Below are 18,283 nucleotides of genomic sequence, written 5' to 3'. Positions count from 1 at the left end.
ATAAAGCAATGGGAAGAAGTCCCATGTTCATGGTCAGAAGAATTGATATTGGTAAGATTTAATAGTACTGTTTATAGATTCAGTGCAAACCTTATCAAAATTCCAATTTTTTCCCCACAAAAATAGAAAAAAAAATCTATCTTGAAATTGGAATCTAAGGGACATTGAAACAACCAAAACAATATTGAAAAAGAAGAATGATACTGGAAGAAGTCCCATCCTAATTTCAAAATTTACTACAAAGCTACAATAATCAAAACAATGTGGTACTGAAACAAAGACAGATATATATATAGACCAATGGAAGAGAATGGACAGTCCAGAAATAAGCCCTCACATATATGATCAAATTTGGCAAGTGTGCCAAGAACATTCAGTGGAGAAAGGACAGTCTTTTTTAATAAATGTTGCGGGAAAACTAGATATCTACATGCAGAAGAATGAAATCGGACTCTTACCTAGTATTATATATGAAAATGAACACAAAATGGATGAAAAGTTACAAAGAAGTCGTTCAATTGTAAAGCACATGCCTAGCATATGCAGATCCGTAGGTACAATCCCAAGTACTGAGAAAAACAAAACAAACCCAGATGAAAGATCTAAATGTTAAGAATTAATACCACTAGCTGAAAACAGAGAAGGAAACATTTGTGACATTGGATCTGGCTGAGATTCTGAGATATGATGAGACCAAAAGTACAAGCAACAAATGAAAATTAGTCAAATTGATGTCATCAAAATTCAACTTTGGGGCTGGGAATGTATCTCAGTATTAGAACACTTGCCTAGCATGTCTGGAGCTCTGGGTTCAATCCCAAGCAATGCAAAAAAATAAATAAATAAACTTTTATACATCAAAGGACACTATCACAGAGTAGAAAGGCAACCCACAGAATGGGATAAAATATTTACAAATTACGTATCTGGTAAGGGATTGATATCCTTGATATTCAAAATAGAGAACTTATTAAGCTCAGCAAAAACCCAGTTTGAAACAGGTAAAGGATTTGATAGAACTCTTGTACACTGTTGGTTGGAATGTAAATTGGTAAAACTGCAATGAAAAAGTTTGGCGGTCCTTCAAAATATCTTTAAAATATTAAAAATAGATTACCATAAGATCCAGCAATTCTACTTGTGGGTATGTAACCCAAAGAATTGAAAGCAGGAACATAGACACATATGCACATTTGTTCATAGCAGCATTATTCACAATAGCCAGAATATGGAAGCAACCCAAGTGCCCACTGATGGATGAATGAATAAGCAAAATGTGTTATATATGTGCAGTGGAGTACTACTGAGTCTTAAATTATCGCTGGACTTGGCCCAATCCACCAGATGATTGCCCACTTTACCAAGAGCTTCCTGCTCTGCCCACAGGCAGCCTTCACCTCCTTTGAACCAGACTTTGCTCAGTGCCTGGTAGTATTAGAGCAACATCACCTGAATCTGCCTAGAATGTGATACTTTAATCTGAGAGGTCAGCCTGCCCCTGCCTGGAGAAACAGAATCATGTGCAGAAGCCCTGTCCCACAGCAAAGAACCCAAAGATAGGCTTTTGCCAAGACCTTAATGTACACTCAGCACCCTACAATACACTTCCCTTCAGCCCAGGGTGAGGAGTCACCTACCTTGATGATGACACGCTGGTCAGATTGATCCTCCAAGATGCTGTCTGTCGGGTAGGACTCGATCTGCTGTCTGATGGCAGAGGCAATGGCTGGTACAAACGTGAGTGGGTTCAAATCCAAATCATCACATAGGATTTCTGAAAACATCTCAGGGGTCATGAGTTTCTCTGAAATCAATGGAGCAGGAAGGCATCACAACAGACTATAGGGCTTCATCTCACCGTTCAAACTTAGCCTCCTGGGGACTCTCCATCTCTGCTAAACCTCCCTGAATCCAGATGTGGATGATTAGAGAACTGAGGGGGACCCCCAGGACACTGGGAGTGGAAGACAAAGCACATAAGTACCCTTCCTTTTTGGCCCTCATCCAGCAAACATTTCTTCCTCCATGTCCCTGGGGCTTTCTCCCAGGGATAACAACTTATAAAACCAGAGTATAATCTCACAACCAGGAACCTGGTATAGTCAAGATCTAGAACATTTCCATCACCATCGGGATCCCTCATGTTGCCCTTTTGTAACCACCTCCCCACCCTCTCCTCAATCCCTCGCAACCACTAATCTCCATTTCTATAATTTTTGTTATTTCAAGAATGTTATATTGGGGCTGGGGATGTGGCTCAAGTGGTAGCGTGCTCGCCTGGTATGCGTGCAGCCCGGGTTCGATCCTCAGCACCATATACCAACAAAAATGTTGTGTCCACCGAGAACTAAAAAAATAAATATTAAAAATTCTCTCTCTCTCTCTCTCTCTCTCTCCTCTCTCACTCTCTCTTTAAAAAAAAAAAAGAATGTTATATAAATGGAATCATATTGTATATAACCTTTGGGGATCACCTTTTTTTGTGTGGTACTGTGAATTAAACCCAGGGGCACCTTACCATTGAGCTATATCCCCAATGTTATTTTTTTCAAACAAGGTGTTGCTAAGTTATCTAGGCTGGCTTTCAACTGCCTCAGCTTCCCTATTTGCTGGAATTACAGGTTTTTGAGTGCCACCATACCTGGCTGGGGATTACATTTTTTTCACTCAACAAAATTCTCTGGAGATATATCCAGGTTGTCATTTCCTTTTTATTGTCACGTAGCATTACATGGTATGGAGGGATCACATTTTATTTATTCAACCACTGAAGGACATCAGGTCTGTTTTCACTTTCTGGCTATTATGAATGAAGGTACTATGAACATTCATGTGTAGGCTTTAGCATAAACTTTATTCTCCTCTTGCAAAACCGATTTAGCTTTTTAGTTCCTTTGACTTTCAATAGAAATTTTAGGATAATCTTGTCAAAACAAAATTCTTGCTAGGATTTTCAGAGGAATTGCATTAAACTTCTATATCAATTTACCAAGAATTGACATCTTGAGTCTTTTATCAATGAACACCGTATGTCTCTCTGCTTAGATTTTTAAAATTTGCTTTCATCAGTGTTTTATAAAGATTTCTGGCATGCAAGATATATATTTACTCCTAAAATATTCTTTTTGCTATTGAGTAATTATAAATGGTAATTATAGTAGACCATGTTTTGTTGCTATAAAAAAACAACAGAGGGGGCTGGGGTTGTGGCTCAGAGCACTTGCCTAGCACGTGTGAGGCACTGGGTTCAATTCCCAGCACCACATATATAAAAAAAAATAAAGTTCATTGACAACTAAACAAAATATATATATACAGAAGCTGTGAAGATATTATAAAAAAAAAAAGAGGTTTATTTAGCTCTGTGTCAGAGGTACAAGAGCATGGCACCTGCTTCTGCTCAACTCTGCTGAGAGCCTTATGATGGACGGCCAATGGTGGGAGTGTTTGTAGAAGGGATCACATGGCCAGAGACCAGGAAGGAGCTAATCTTGCTCTTTTATAAAAACCCAGACTCAAGGGAATTAATTCATTCTATGAGACCAGCATTAGTCCCTTCCAAGAGCAGCACCCCCATGACCTAATCACCTTCCATTAACCCCACCTATTAAAGCTCCAGCACCCCAATACTGCAACATTGAGGGTCACACTTCCCACACATGAACTGTGGGGCAACAAATCACATCCAAACCATGGCAGTAATATATTTTTAAATTTCAGTGTCAACATGTTTTTTAAATACAATTAATTTTTATATTTATCTTATATATCCTCTGATCTTGATGACCTCAGCTATTAGTTCTAAGTGTTTTTTTACAGACCCTTTGCGATTTTCAACATATACAATCATATCATCTTGTAAATAGGGTCAGTTTTATATTTTCCTTTCTGATCTGTATGGCTTTTCTTTCCTTTTCTTGCCTTCTTGTACTAGCAAGAACTTCCAGCATTATGCTAAGTAAGAGTAGTGACAGCAGATATCCTGGCCTTGTCCTTGATTTTAGACAAAGAATTCAGTGGGTTTTTTTGTTGTTGTTTTTTGTTTTGTTTTGGTACTGGGGATTGAATTCAGGGGCATGTGACCACTGAGCCACATCTGCAGCCCTATTTCGAATTTTATTTAGAGACAGGGTCTTGCTGAGTTGCTTAGTGCCTTGATGTTTCTGAGGCTGGCTTTGAACTCACAATCCTCCTGCCTCAGCCTCCAGAGCCACTGGGATTACTGGAGTGCACCAGGGCAGCCAGCCAGCTTTTTGTTTTTGTTTCAGTAGATGCTCTTCATCAAATAGAGGAAGGTTCCTACTATTCTTAATTTTCTGACAGCTTTTATCATGATCAGACGTTGAAACTATCAAATGTTTTTCTGCATCAATTGATATGATCACATGATTTTTCTTTAGTCTGTTAATACACTGAATCCATCTTTGCATACCTGGAGTAAACCTCTTTACTGGGATTTTTTTTTTTTTTTGGTAGTGCTGGGAATCAAACTCAGAGACTTGAACATGCTAGATAAGTACACTAATGTGCTATAAACCCAGGCCTTTTAGGAGGTTTGTGTGTGTGTGTGTGTGTATGGGGAATACCTGGGATTGAACTCAGGGGCACTCACCACTGAGCCACATCCCCAGCCCTATTTTATATTTTATTTAGAGACAGGGTCTCACTGAATTGCTTAGTACCTTGCTTCATAGCTGAGACTGGCTTTGAACTTGCAATCCTCCTCAGCCTCCAGAGCTGCTGGGATTACAGGTGTGTGTCACCGTACCTGGCCTTTTAGAATCTTTTAAATTACAAATTCTTTTTCCTTAGTGGTTATAGGGCAGTTCAAATTATCTATGATATTGGGTGAACTGGGGTAGTTTGTGTTTTGCACGGATTTGATCATTTTTGTGCAAGCTTTGAGTTTATGTGTGTACAACTGTAGTATTCCCTTTCTTTTGATATCTGCAAGGTCTGTACTAATGTATTTCATTCCTGATATTGGTAATTCATATTTCTCTTAAGTCTTGCTAGAAGTTTACCAATTTTAATCTTTCAAGATATCAGCTACTTCATGAATTTTCTCTATTTTTTCTACATTTCAATGATTTCTGCCCTATTACATCCCTTTTTTCCCCTTGCTTTTGTTTTATTTGCTTTTCTCAGTTCTTTTTTTTTTTTTTTTTTTTGGTGATGCTGGGAATTGAACCCAGGGCTTTGGGCATGTGAGGCAAACACTGTATCAATTAGCTATCTCCCCAGCTGCTTTTCTCAGTTCTTAAGATGGGAACTTAGAATTCTGATTTGAAGTTTTTCCTGTCTTCTATTATATGCACTTGTGCTTAAGATTATCCTCAGAGCCCTATTTTAGTTGAATTCCACAAATTTGGTATGTTGTATTTTTATTTCTAATCCATGAATTAATGAAGCATGAATTATTTAGAAGTATGTTGTATAATTTGTAAATTTGGAGAACACATTCTATATGGTTTCAAATCTCTTATTAAATTTGTTAGGGTTTATTACACGTGATATGGTTTATATGACATATATTTTCATTGGCACTTAAAAAGAATGCATATTCAGCTGTATTGGAGTGTACTATCCATGGTCATCAAATTCTGTCATGATGGTGTTTTCAGGTTCTTATATAATCTTGATTTTCTTTCCATTTGTTCTATCAGTTGCTGAGAGAGGGCTATTGAAATCTCCAATATAATTGTGGATTTTTTCCTTTCAGTTTTGTTTTTGCTTTATATTTTCAAAGTAAATAAATATAACTAAAAACACAGCAATTCAACAGCAATTTTAGCATCTTAACCACCAGTGATTTTATTTTTTTGGCACTAGGGATTGAACCCGGGGGCACTTAGCCACTGAGCCACACCCCCAGCCCTTTTTTGTATTTTATTTAGAGACAGGATCTCACTAAGTTGCTTACTGCCTCACTAAATTGCTGAGAATGGCTTTGAACTCGCAATCCTCATGCCTCAGGTTCCCAAGCTGATTACAGGTGTGTGCCACTGTACCCAGCTATGGCTCTTTTTTTTTTTTTTCCTTCTTAGTTGTCACTGGACTTTGTTTATTTATATGCAATGCTCAGAATCAAACCCAGTACCTCAAACATGCTAGGCAAGTGCTCTACCATCGAGCCATAACCCTAGCCCTGGCTATGGCTCTAATATATACTACATAGCACCCAACGCAGAGGAAGAGTCTGCAGGACACTATTTTGATTCTCCACATAGTTTTACCTTCAGTGTTTATTGTATTTTACATGAGGACTCCTATGAAGAACAGCCCAGTGAAACTTGTGGGGACACAGATTGATGCTTCTTTTCATTATGTAATACTGTATCTTTTCCAAGGGTCATGGGGAAAGTTTCTCCTGGATTTAAGTACTATTTGTGATACTGTTTCTTCTGAAACAAAGGCTGCTTCTACTCTTGACCATACTGAGAATTGTGAAACTGATCATTCATGTATGTTTCCATCTATTTCTAAAGACCTGAGAGCAATACCAACATCTCAGCAATGTATGCTGACTCCAATCTGAATATGAACCAGAGCCCTGGCTTCCTCTTATATTACTTACTTTAATTTTCTCCTTTTTCTTAAAAACTTTTTCATTTAAACTAATCTTTTGTATCTAGTGTCCTTATGCAACCTATCTTACATCCCTTCTGGAACAGAGTGAGGGTATAAACAAACAAAGGATCTTTCTATGTGTTTTGAAAGAAAAGTAGCAGGACAATATATATTCAATTTGGACAACTAAGTTCCTACATTGGGCTAGGTTTTACAGTAAGTGCCATAAGAAAAGCAACAATAAAAACAAGGTCCCTGGGCTGGGGCTGTAGCTCAGTGGTAGAGTGCTTGCTTATCAAATGTGTGAGGCACTGGGTTCAATTCTCAACACCACAAAATAAATAAATAAACAGACAAATAAATAAATAAATAGTCAAATAGATAAATAAACAGAAATTTGTGTCTACCTACTACAAAAAATTTTAAAAAACTAAAAATAAGGTCCCTGCCCTCAAGAGGCTGAAATACAGAGGGAAAGAAATTAATTAACAAATAACTATGCTATAGTTTTGATGTGGAATGTCTTTTAAAGACCCAATAAAGGCATAGTTCCTAAATGGCATTATCAGGAGATGGTGGAAACTTAAAAGAGGTGGCCATGTGCATGTATGAATATGGCATAGCAAATCCCACCATTGTTTAATTATAACTTATCAATTTAAAAAAATGCAAAAAACAGGGTAGGGGGCAATGGGAGGTTTTTAGATTGCTAGGGGTATGACCTCAAAGTGGATTGTCCTTTATCTTTTGCTTCCCTGTCACAAGGTGAATGGCTTTTGCTCTATCATGTAATGTTGTGCAACCATGGGCCCAAAGCAACAGGGTCAACCAATTATGCACTGAAACCTCTAAAACTGTGAGCCAAAATAAATCTTATCTCTTTATAAGTTGATTACCTCAGTTTTATTATAGTAATGGGAAGCTAATATAAACTATGACAAAGGCCAGCTGAGATAAGCAGGGAACAGATGTTGTGTAGCACCAGCAGTGGCCTAGTACTCATCGTCTGCCTTAGCCCTATGCAGGGGACTCATCAGTGATATGTACCTGCACCATCTATAATACAATCTCCTGGAACCCCTTGCCAATGTCCTCCCTCTCGCTAGATAATCTATGGGCTTTAGAAGATTGAAACTTGGCCTGTAAGACTTATTCCCAGAACTGAGTAAAGGCCCTTGAACTCAGATCTGGAATGCCAAATGTCTGGGAATGACAGAAGGAAGCAGCCTGATCCTTCCAGAAAGCTCATGACAGCCACATAGCAACAACCTCTCTCATTCTCCTTAGGAAATCCCCTCTGGGAGAGAAATGTCATAAATGAATATGCTATCTGCCATGGAAACATCTATAACAGGGGAGTTCCAGGAAAATAAGACACTTCAACTCAACAGAAAATTCTGCACCAATTAAGAAGATGAAAGAAACAAGGAAGGTCTTTATAAATGGGAAAAAAAAAACCCTGAAAATTCCAATACTTATGCTGTAATTACAACTATATTAATACATGTATGCAGAAATGACCAAAAAAGAAAAGGCAAAACTAAAAATATTAATAATGAGATCCTGGTAATTTTAAACTTTTATCCACTTAAAAAATGTTACCGCTTCTTGTCTGAATATATGTAATATGATTATTTTAAAACATCTAACAGAAGGGTTGGGATTTAGCTCAGTGGTAGAACATTTTCCTAGCATGCATGAGGTCCCAGGTTTAGTCCCCAGCATCACAAGGAAACAACAAAAAAGTCTTGACAAATTTAGAAAAAATATAAAGAAGAAAGTAAACACATACAGAATCCTCCTTCTCAAATGGGAGAAGCACCCTAACCACTCTAGGGCATATTTCCTCTTAACCTGTCTATATTATACCAAGAGTTTTGTTGAAATAGCAGAACCTCAAGAAAAGCTAGCATCTGCCCACAACTTAAAGATGTCTGAAGAGGTGAGGAGAGAGGCATGAGAACACACATGTGCTTTGTGAAAGAGGGTGGTAAACAGGGATGAAGGGAAGGTATGGGAAGGGCCAGGTGTCTAAACCCTGTTTGAGCAGCATCTTTGTCATTTGGGGACTGGCAGTCTGCCCTGCCAGGGCCCTTTAACTACTCAAGCTCACCTGGTGAAGGAGCTTGAAGCTCATATACTGCTACAATTTGAATATGGTTTATGCTCACCAAAACTCACTTTGAGGCTTAGTCCTCAATGCGGTAGGGTTGGTAGGTGGGGCCTAGTGGAGGGTGCTTGGGTCACAGAGTTAGAGATCTTACCAACGGATGAATGGCTTTTTCCAGTGAGTTCTGACCATTGTGGGATTGGTTTAATTACTACAAGAGTGGATTGTTTTAAAGCAAGTCCACCCCTTGCTTTGTCTCTTTCACACACCTCCCCTTGTACTGCCATGAGTTGAAACAGCATGAGGCACTCACTAGGAGCTGACAGGTTATAATTGCCTGATCTCAGACACACCAGCCTCCAGAACCATGAGCCAAAGTAAATCTCTTTTTCTTTATAAATTACCCACTCTCAGGTAGTTTGTTATAGCAACAGAAAACAGCCTAAGACACATGACTAGCCCACAAGAATAGGGTACTGTGGCAGAACCAGGATGAACTCAGAGTCCACACCCTTAAGAACTATGCCCCAATGCTCTGAATGTCAGGTCCAAAATCCACCAGACAGCAAATGGTGGGAAAAGGAGTTATTTGCACATAAGGTCCTGCCCAAATCAACCACCCACATACCATTCATGTTCCAAGTAAAAGCATCCCGCAACTTCTGCCCATCGATCTCCATGTCCAGCCGGATGGGCACCAGTACCTCAGGCTGGGATGCATTCTCATGGATTACTGCTGGGTCGTGATCATCAAAGCTGAAAGTGAAATGGCAACAGCAGTCAGCCAGGAAACTATGCATCCCTGTGCCTGTGGCCCCAAGCATGTGAGTTTTTGCTTTCCTCTGTACTGTTGGCTCATTGTAAATAGGTTAGAGGGGTAAGACCACTTCTTATAAGGACCTTCACTTAACACTGAGGCAGCACAGATGAGTGAGTCCAGCAGAGGTCCCAAGGCCAGAATCGAATAGGGACTGGAGGGGCCATAAATGACAAGTATCCGCTTGTCTGCAGATAATGCTGCAACAGGGTAGAGATGCACACTTCATGGATGCACAGGGAAGGGACAGGAAGCTGCTGACTCTGAAAGTGGAACAAGGTCTAAATGTACTCTAATGGAATATTTAAGCCCCAAATAGAACATTAAAAGAAAACTATGGGAAAGAAGAAGGGCATTTCCAGAAGAGGAAATACCCAAGGAAAGGCCAAGAGACAGGAAAATGGATGAACTGCAAAGGGAGCAGCAAACAGACTGCTGAAATAGAGAGAGATCACATGGGAAAGTAGTACTGGAGAACACCACAAAGCTGATGGGTGTCAAAGTGATGACAGTTCTCCATCTCAGGATGCGAAATCTGGCTCTTGCCCTGAGGGAGTTCCAGGAAGATTCTGAGCAAGAAACTGATGTATTTTAGGAAGATAAAGAGGGAAAAGACAGTGCAGGCATGTTGGTGACAGGATAGATCAGAAGCCTCAGTTGTCTTCTTCCTATCAGACTGTAAACTGCCTTCAGAGAGCTAGGGAAACAGATGACAGACCAATGAGGAAAACACTCCCAATTGCAAGGGATGAGTGCTCTGGGGGAACACAGACAGGAAACGGGTAGGAATGCTGGAGAGAGGAGTGCCCACTTGCAAGGGGGAGATGACACTCAAGTATGAAATGGGAAGGGAGAGGAAGGGAGGGAGAAGTGAAGGAAGGTAGGAAAGAAAGAAAAAAGAAGGGAATGGGGGAAAAGGGAGGATGAGTGGGGTAAGGATGAGCCTTGCAGATGCTACTAAAAGTGAGCTCCAGCAGAATGAAGTGCAAGGCACAGTCCTGGGCCATTTGAGAGCAACAAGGAGGTCGATGGTTCTGAGGCAGGGTGAGTGATGCAGAGCACAGCACAGTAGCACCACTACCAGACCAGGCCTCTGCTGGCCTGGCTGGTGGTGGTGAACTCATGCCTCTGCTCTGAGTGTAATTGGGAGTCTGGAGGATTCTTTGAGCTGCAATAAAATTTGTCCAAGCAGAGGCCCATGCTGACTGCAGAGTTCAAAATGCAAAATGAGGAGAAAAGGAGAGGCTGCTGCAAATTCCCATGAGACCTGAGAGGAAGCTGGCCAAGGGTGGCCCAATTCCAGAAACTCAGGGGTTTGTGCAATAAACTGCAAAAAGACTAGACTTGTGGTGTGAGAAAAAGGAAGGAGATGAGAAAGAATGCAAGGCTTTTGTCCTGAGCAAGGGGAAAGATGAACACCAAATCTCACATAGAGAAGTTTGCAGTTACCAAGTGCCTGGCTAAGGACATAAGGGTGGTGGTCAGGGAAGTCTGGGCCTCAGACTCCAAAAATGGGGATAGAAGCCTGCAAAATGTTCCCCAAGATATCTATGTTCTAATCTCTAAAACCTGTGACCATTACCTCATGTGGGCCCAAAAAAGGAGACTGCAAATGTGACTAAGTGAAGGACCCTGAGAGATTATCCAACTGGGTCCTATATTATATCAGTGTCCTTCTAAGAAGAAACAGAGGGACCTTTCACACACACAAAGGGAGAGGCCATGTGACCAAGGAGGCAAGGACTGAAGTGATGTGGCCATAAGCCAAGAAATGATCACCACCAGAGCCAGAAGAGACGAGGAACAGATTTGCCGCTAGAATCTCCAAAGGGAACACAGCTCTGCCCAAACCTTGATTTTGGCCTAGTGAAATGATTTTAGATTCTTGGCTTACAGAACTGCAAAAGAATAGAACCTGTGCTGCTTTAAATCACCCAGTTAATGGTGGTTAGTTCTAGCAGTCACAGGGAACTGATATAGTGAGAGTCACGTGGACAACAGACTGGCAGTGGCCAGCTCGTAAAAAACGGAGGGCAGAGGAAAGGACTGAACTCCTGGGAAGATGCCTGAGATACTGGAGAAATGAGGAGGAAAAAAGTGAAAGAATCAAAACAGGCAGAGCCAGGGAGACTGAGGAAAGCCAGGGACAAGTCCTGGGAGTCAGGGAAAAATAATCTCTCAAGGAGGAGGAGGCAGCAATGTAGCATGATGGGAAAAACACAATGTCACAGCATAGTATTCTCTGGAAAGGGGACTGAAAGTCGCTGAGGAACAGACATGGAATCTACATGGCAGCATTTCCTCACCAAAGGGGGAAAGTTCTCTTCTTGTCCCGGCCCATGCGGTTCCTGTTGATTGTGGTGGAACATGGCACAGCATCCAGATGATGGGAGCTGTTGGGCAGGGTGGGCACCCACTGGCTGTTCCTCTTGGCCTTCTGTTCCCTGGAGAGACAAAGGAAAAAGCACCCCAGCCCTGTAAGACTAGGAGACTAATTCTGTTCACCAGTCCTCTACTCGTGGACACCTGCTACACTGCTGCTAGGCTCCCGCCTATGAAGGATGTCTGTACACCCTGACTCTACAGGGCTCTGTTCCTCAGGCTCTCACTAACATTGTACAGTGGGGAAGGGTGCAAAAGAGTATTAGACATGGTCCAGAGCATGAGTTGGTGCTAACCCATAGCTATGGCTACATGCTAGGCTTGGCTGCCACAGAAGCATGTCCTTAATTATGGGAATGAACATTTTCCAGAGAAGTGGATGCTGCAGCGGAGCTTTAAACACTGAGTCATGGAGGGGTTCATTGTGGGGAGGAAAGGGTGTTTAAGGAAAAGTGCAGTAGCAGTAGGGATAACAGCTCTATGAGCTTTCAAAGGAGTGGTAGAGGCTGGACAGAGATACCCCATCACAAGGTCTCAAGAGTTTTGTGAGACACTGACTTACCCAGCACATGGCTAAAAGTCCTCAGGGTAAAAAGGGAGAGATATCATTAGACTGTGATTTTTTTTTTTTTTTTTTAAAGACAGCCTCACTCATATAGCACAGCTGGCCCTCCCAGGCTCAAAAGATCCTTCCACCTTGGCCTCCTGCCTCAGTCTTCCAAGTAAGTGGCACCTCAGACTTGTGCCACCATGCCCAACAGACCATGACTTAAGACATGCCAGGCATCCTGAGATGAACTTGGCAAGTCTTCTGGCTTCTGAGCTTCCAGAGCAGTGGAGGTGAAAAGATGGATTGGTGAACACCTTTTACAAAGTGACATCCAATGTAATTTAAATAACCCATGTCCCATGAAGGACTCATTCTTTTCTCTGAATTCCAGGTACTTTTATGACTGAGAAAATTCCCAAAACTGTTTTACACTGAAGTTCTGGACAGATAAGAGCACTCAGGTTCTTTGTGTATTCATCTTCCCTGGCAAAAAGGTGAGCAACAAGAGAGCAATGAGTTTGTCATTCACCTTTATATCCCTACTAACACCTTTATATCTGCACAAATGACTCCTGCAATAACTTTCTGTTCAGAAAAAGTGGTGACAACCACTTGACAACATTCTCAAGGAGCAATCTGGGGAAAGTAATACATAAGCCTTTTTCCTTCCCGTGGGTGGTGAAGGGCAAAGACAGTAGCCAGGCCTGCCTCGGCCCTGGGTCCTTTAACTGTTGGGTTTTTTCCCTAAAGCTGTGGCCACTTATACTCCCAATGCTGAGGTTTGGGATCACCCCTTGAGTGTGGGTGGCAGCAGGGAGAAATTTACAGTACCCAGTCAGCTTAACTAGACAATGCAAATGATGTTACACATCACAGACATAACAAATATAAAAAACAGACTTAGTCATACACAGAATGCAAGAATCTAAGTCATGAACTCCTACCTTTCTCCTCATGCAAGATCTTTCCAGAGGCCCCAGGAGGGGGCATTCCGCCTCTGCCAAACTGTCCAGTGATGGGGTGGGGCCCCTTGTCAGGCTGACCGAATAGTGTGGAACCAGTCAAAGCTGCTTGCCTTGAACCTCTGACATCTCTTACCCCTGTTTATCTTGACCTCCAGGCTAAGAGGATTCTACTCACTCAGCTGGTCCTCAGATGACATGATCATCAAGACTCTGTTTACACTCCATAAAAGGTTTCCAGCTGACTTGTGCAAACTTAAAAGTGCTGTCCATATGTACATAATTTCCTTCTATGACTTTCTGGTAAAGTCTAGCCATCTTTATGTTCCTACCACATCCCTTGAGGGAATAAGAATCTGCCGAGCACACGTCTACAAAACTAGCCAGACTGGATGCATGCCACTTTTCTTGGGGAGAATCAAAAACAATTCAATAGCAGAGTTGAGAGAAAATCTACAAAGAAATGATTTTCCACAACCATACAATTCTGAACAATAATCCTTTTCCCCCTAGTGTTCTTTGCTTTTGTTTATATAAGCACATTTTTTCTTGAGAGAAGAAAACATAAAATAAGTAGATACAATCTTGTATTCTGCATGTCTCACTCAAGTGAGCCACTTCTAAGATGGCTGAAGAGTCTATTTAATCATGACTCGGAAAGGTCACGTTCTAGTCCATTCAAGTGGCTGCAGTTTCTAATACCTGGCCTTCCTAAGGCTGGACACTGAAAGGCTCCATAGTCTCCATTATTATTCATTACTCTTCAAAAAACATCTCTGTACATATAATGGGTTTATGTATTCATTTTATTCTTTTAAATTATTTCCCTAGGACAACTCCCAGGGAGAAACTAATGAACCAGCAAAAAAAAAAAAAAAAAAAAAAAAAGTTTGATGTTTTAACACTTTATAAAAAGATTATACTTATCTTTAGAGCTATCTCCAGAATGAAAGTGTGGCCAGCTCTATCAAACCTGCCCCAATTCTTTGTTTTGTTTTTTTTTTATTTGAATTTTTTAAATTACAGTGAATGTATGAAGGTATAACTGAGAGCATGTGCCTAGCCTGAACAAAGGCCTGGATTCAATTCTCAGCACTCAAAAAAATAATATTAAACATGAGGACAAACAGTCTTCCAGTGTTTATGTACCTCTTGTATTTCCAGGTCTGAACCATCCTGTATTTATCTATTGGAGGCTGGGAGTTCATGGTAGAACATATGCTCAAAGGCCTTGGTTTCAATCCCAGCATCACCACCAAAAAAAAATTTTTTAAATAAATCTGGATGTATAGACTAAATACAACATACAAAATTTCTAATTACACGGCCTTTTTAATTGTCTCTGAAAAGATTCTAAGTTTTTAAACATTCAAATATATTGTTTCTTTGTGAGTTTATCTGAGCCACTGTTTTTCTGACAAATGAATCCCATGTTCAAGGCACTCCTGACCACTCTACAGAATTCAAGAGTTAGCCTATGCTTCTTAGGAAATCCAGAGACAAAGAAAAAACTTAGATAATTGTATGCTCAGTGGATAAAGTGGTGAAAGACATTTCAGTTCAACTCCACCCCAACCTGTTCTTGAGTATGAGAAGAATCCCTGCAGGTATCCCTGGAGTACACCTGGGTCAGGAGTACATTACCTGAGGTACGTGGGGGGCTCTGTGCTGATTGACACAGCCTTGTACTTTTCATCATTGCCATCTAGGATCTCTTCCACCTCTGAGGCTTTTAACAGAGTCACGCTGGTGGCCAGAGTGGTATATCCATGATCTGTAAGTGGAAAGACACCGTTGTGGTCATCCTGCTGGCAGTGGCAGTAAACAGCAGCCAGCCAATTGGAGACAGCACATCAAGGTCCTCACATGCAGGAGGTGGGAAAAGCAAAGTGTCAAACTTACTACTGCTGAACACTGGCCTCTTCCAAACGGGTAATCTGGATGGAGGGCTTTTTTTAGAAGTCATACTGAGTAAAGCCTCCACTGGGATTGATTTAGACTAATTTTCTCCAGAGCACTAGCTCAGGGGCAAAGGAAGCACTTGGGGCAGCTGCAGCACTAAGGGCTACAATATAGCTCAGGGACTCAGGAAGGCTCCAGAATAACACCCCAGTGGGAAGAGGTCTAACACCACCACAATTCACAAAACAAAGCAAGGTGAGGAGATGGAGTGAAAGATGAAGAACACTTTTCTTTTAAAACAAGAGCCCACAGAGTTGGGAAGAGCTGCTTCACACCAAAATTTCTGTGCCCAAGCAAGTGTTGTCATGCTATCTGGAAAACAGGAGAGATTCTAGGCAACTTGACCTCTAGCTCTTCCAGGGAACCTTGGTCAAGAGCTGCTACCTGTATGCGGGCCCAGTCTGGTTTCTCCTGGAATCAATTGGTTATAGAGAAGGTATGTCCAAAGCACAAGGCAGAAGCATCACCAAGATTTCACCAGGGACTTGCGGAGGGAAAAGCAAAGCTAGGAAGTCACTGCAGTAGTGACTGATGCTCCACTTGGGGCAGAAGGAACACAGAGGAAAAACCATTTTAAGCAAATGAGTGGAAATGTTATAACAGCAAATATAAAGCAGCTCCGGCTCCTGCGTTAAAAGAACCCTGAGTTTGCCCACAGCGGGCAAAACCACAGCAGTACTTACAGATGCAACCAAACAAGACAGACTGCAAAGCAACACACACACACACACACACACACACACACACACACACACACACAAGACAGACTGCAAAGCAACACACACACACACACACACACACACACACACATGTGCGCGCCTCTCACATGTGGACACACACACACATGCACATACTCAGACTCAGGGCAGCTCTCTACAAGGCACCATTGCCAAACAGGAAGCAGTTTTGTCACATGGCACACTGCATCCAGTGTCCCTGTGGATATGACTTCCAATGGAGCCCTCAGAATGGCTAAAGAGCATATTTGCCCTACACAGAGCTGCCATGGCCTGAAGCATGCTACTTTCACTAGTGTCAGGCAGCTCACCTAGTAAGCAATAGGCACATGGCAGGCCACAATGAGCAGGGACATGCACATGAGCTTAGCACACTGGCTGTTGGGGGAATGAAGTGCTATGGGATGGATGTGCTCTGGGAGGCAAGCAGTGAAAGCCTCAGAGGGGAGTGGGGGCTGGGGCCACCACCCGCCACTAGGGCTGCATGGAGGATGACTATGGCAATACGCCCACGGCAGATGACAGAGCATCGCAGCATTCCTAAAACGTTTTGAGACCAACATGTCTTCACAGCACCTGCTACTGTCCCAGCCCTGGTCCTCAACCCCCACTGGCCCAGCTGAAAATACCTGACAATGGATAACCAATAGCTCTCTGAGCTGCACTCTCACCTGAGCTGCATGTGTGCTTACAGGGCAGCCCTGCCCCTGGGATGCTCCTGCTTGGCTAAGGTCAAGGCTGCAGTGAAGACACTGGAGTGAAAACGTTTTATCTTCATGACATAAGCGAGTGGTTTTGAAACAGGTTTACAAACCCTCGTGAAGACGCACCCTTAGTGTTAGGTTTTGTTTTTTTACCATGTGACGATGCAACTATTTTCTTCCTCTCTTCCACAGTGGCTAGTCGCCTCCAGAGTGAGGGGTATCTCTTGTATAGAGAACCTCGGAACATACGGAGGTAGTTTCCCACCTATGAGGTAAAGCAAGAAGGCTCATTATGAGGGTCACATCTCCATGTAGAAGGGGAGGGTCCTGGTATGTATATGATCTGTTGGATTGAGTGTCCAACAAACAGGCCTTCAGGTGGACCCCAGGCGCCAGGCTTTCAGCAGCAATAAAACACATTCTGCTGACATCAAGGGTTCAACAGCAGTGCACATCTGGCCTGCATCTGTGCATTCTGACAACAGAATCAAGTTCCGAAGGGTCTGACCAGATGTCTACAAGGGAGGCCCCCAGAGCTTAGTAAGAAGACCCCAGAGTTTAGCAAGAAACTCATGGTGATTTGATTTTAGAATAAGGATCTCTGGCACTTTCCATAAATGCAAAGCTTCTTTGACCTTCTTTTATCTTAAGAAGCAGACTTTGATATTTTTATGATGTAATAAACACTGAAAAGTCTTTTAATTTTAGACAGCTGCATGGTAATTTCCCCATGGCCTGGGTTGCTTTGTTTAGTAACAAAGCCCAAACTGAGGGTACCAAAAGAATTTTCCAAAGAGTTAAAAATCACTTATTGACAATCACCAGGCTGCCACATAAATCATTACTTCCCCAAACAATAGCTTCAGTTTGTACTATATAGAAAGTAACTTTTTTCATGAAAAGAAAGCTAGTCCTAAAGTTTGTATAAAGATACCCCATAGTCTCAACTTTTCAGAAACAGTTGCTTCAGAGTCACATTGTAGAAGACAGCCACAGATGGGGTACCAGGTGCTAGTTTCAACTGCATCCTAGAATTATATGCTTAGCAACTCTGAACTTGCCCTACAAAGGTGTACTTCTATATTTCTCCCATTCTATCTACCCAGAATAGTATATATTTATTTAGTAAAAGTGCATATCTCCATGTTTCATAAAGGGAAGATCAACTACCAAGGCTCCTAAACATCATAAGAGAAAGACAAAGACACAGTGAGTCCCTCAGTGCCAGACAGAGAACACAGACATCTTGTTGCTATCTGGCATGCGTATTGTTACCATCCAAGGGTAAAAGTATAGTTTCCATTCGATTTTTGAAAATATGTTGACAATACTGGCTACCATGATTGCCTTGAAAGTTCTGCAGGATTCTCAGACCCTACACACCTTCCAAGGTCCCTTCAAAACTTAAGATACTGAGGTTTGCCTTCCTGGCTTTGCCCTGAACCAGGCTTTGCCGTCTCTGGATTCAGGATCCTTAAATGTAAAACGA

The 18,283-nt window shown here is 41.8% G+C and overlaps 1 protein-coding gene across 2 annotated transcripts in view; it reads right to left on the bottom strand.

Moving 5' to 3' along the window:
* Smarcb1 (SWI/SNF related BAF chromatin remodeling complex subunit B1) overlaps positions 1-18,283 on the bottom strand; it is a 32,655-nt gene that overhangs the window by 11,695 nt on the left and 2,677 nt on the right. The window contains exons 2-6 of one of the 2 annotated variants that reach the window (XM_005334471.5): positions 16,921-17,059; positions 15,036-15,165; positions 11,804-11,941; positions 9,309-9,436; positions 1,638-1,804 (exon numbers count right to left, since the gene is read on the bottom strand). In XM_005334471.5, coding sequence (XP_005334528.1) covers positions 1,638-1,804; positions 9,309-9,436; positions 11,804-11,941; positions 15,036-15,165; positions 16,921-17,059 — 702 coding nt within the window. The remainder of the gene's footprint in view (positions 1-1,637; positions 1,805-9,308; positions 9,437-11,803; positions 11,942-15,035; positions 15,166-16,920; positions 17,060-18,283) is intronic. The other variant, XM_005334472.5, reaches the window with a different exon arrangement.

The sequence above is a fragment of the Ictidomys tridecemlineatus genome, chromosome 2, assembly GCF_052094955.1.
Source record: "Ictidomys tridecemlineatus isolate mIctTri1 chromosome 2, mIctTri1.hap1, whole genome shotgun sequence".
In the NCBI taxonomy this organism is placed as follows: domain Eukaryota; kingdom Metazoa; phylum Chordata; class Mammalia; order Rodentia; family Sciuridae; genus Ictidomys; species Ictidomys tridecemlineatus.
Note: the sequence above shows the minus strand (reverse complement) of the source record. Positions and strands in the feature narration are given on the sequence as shown.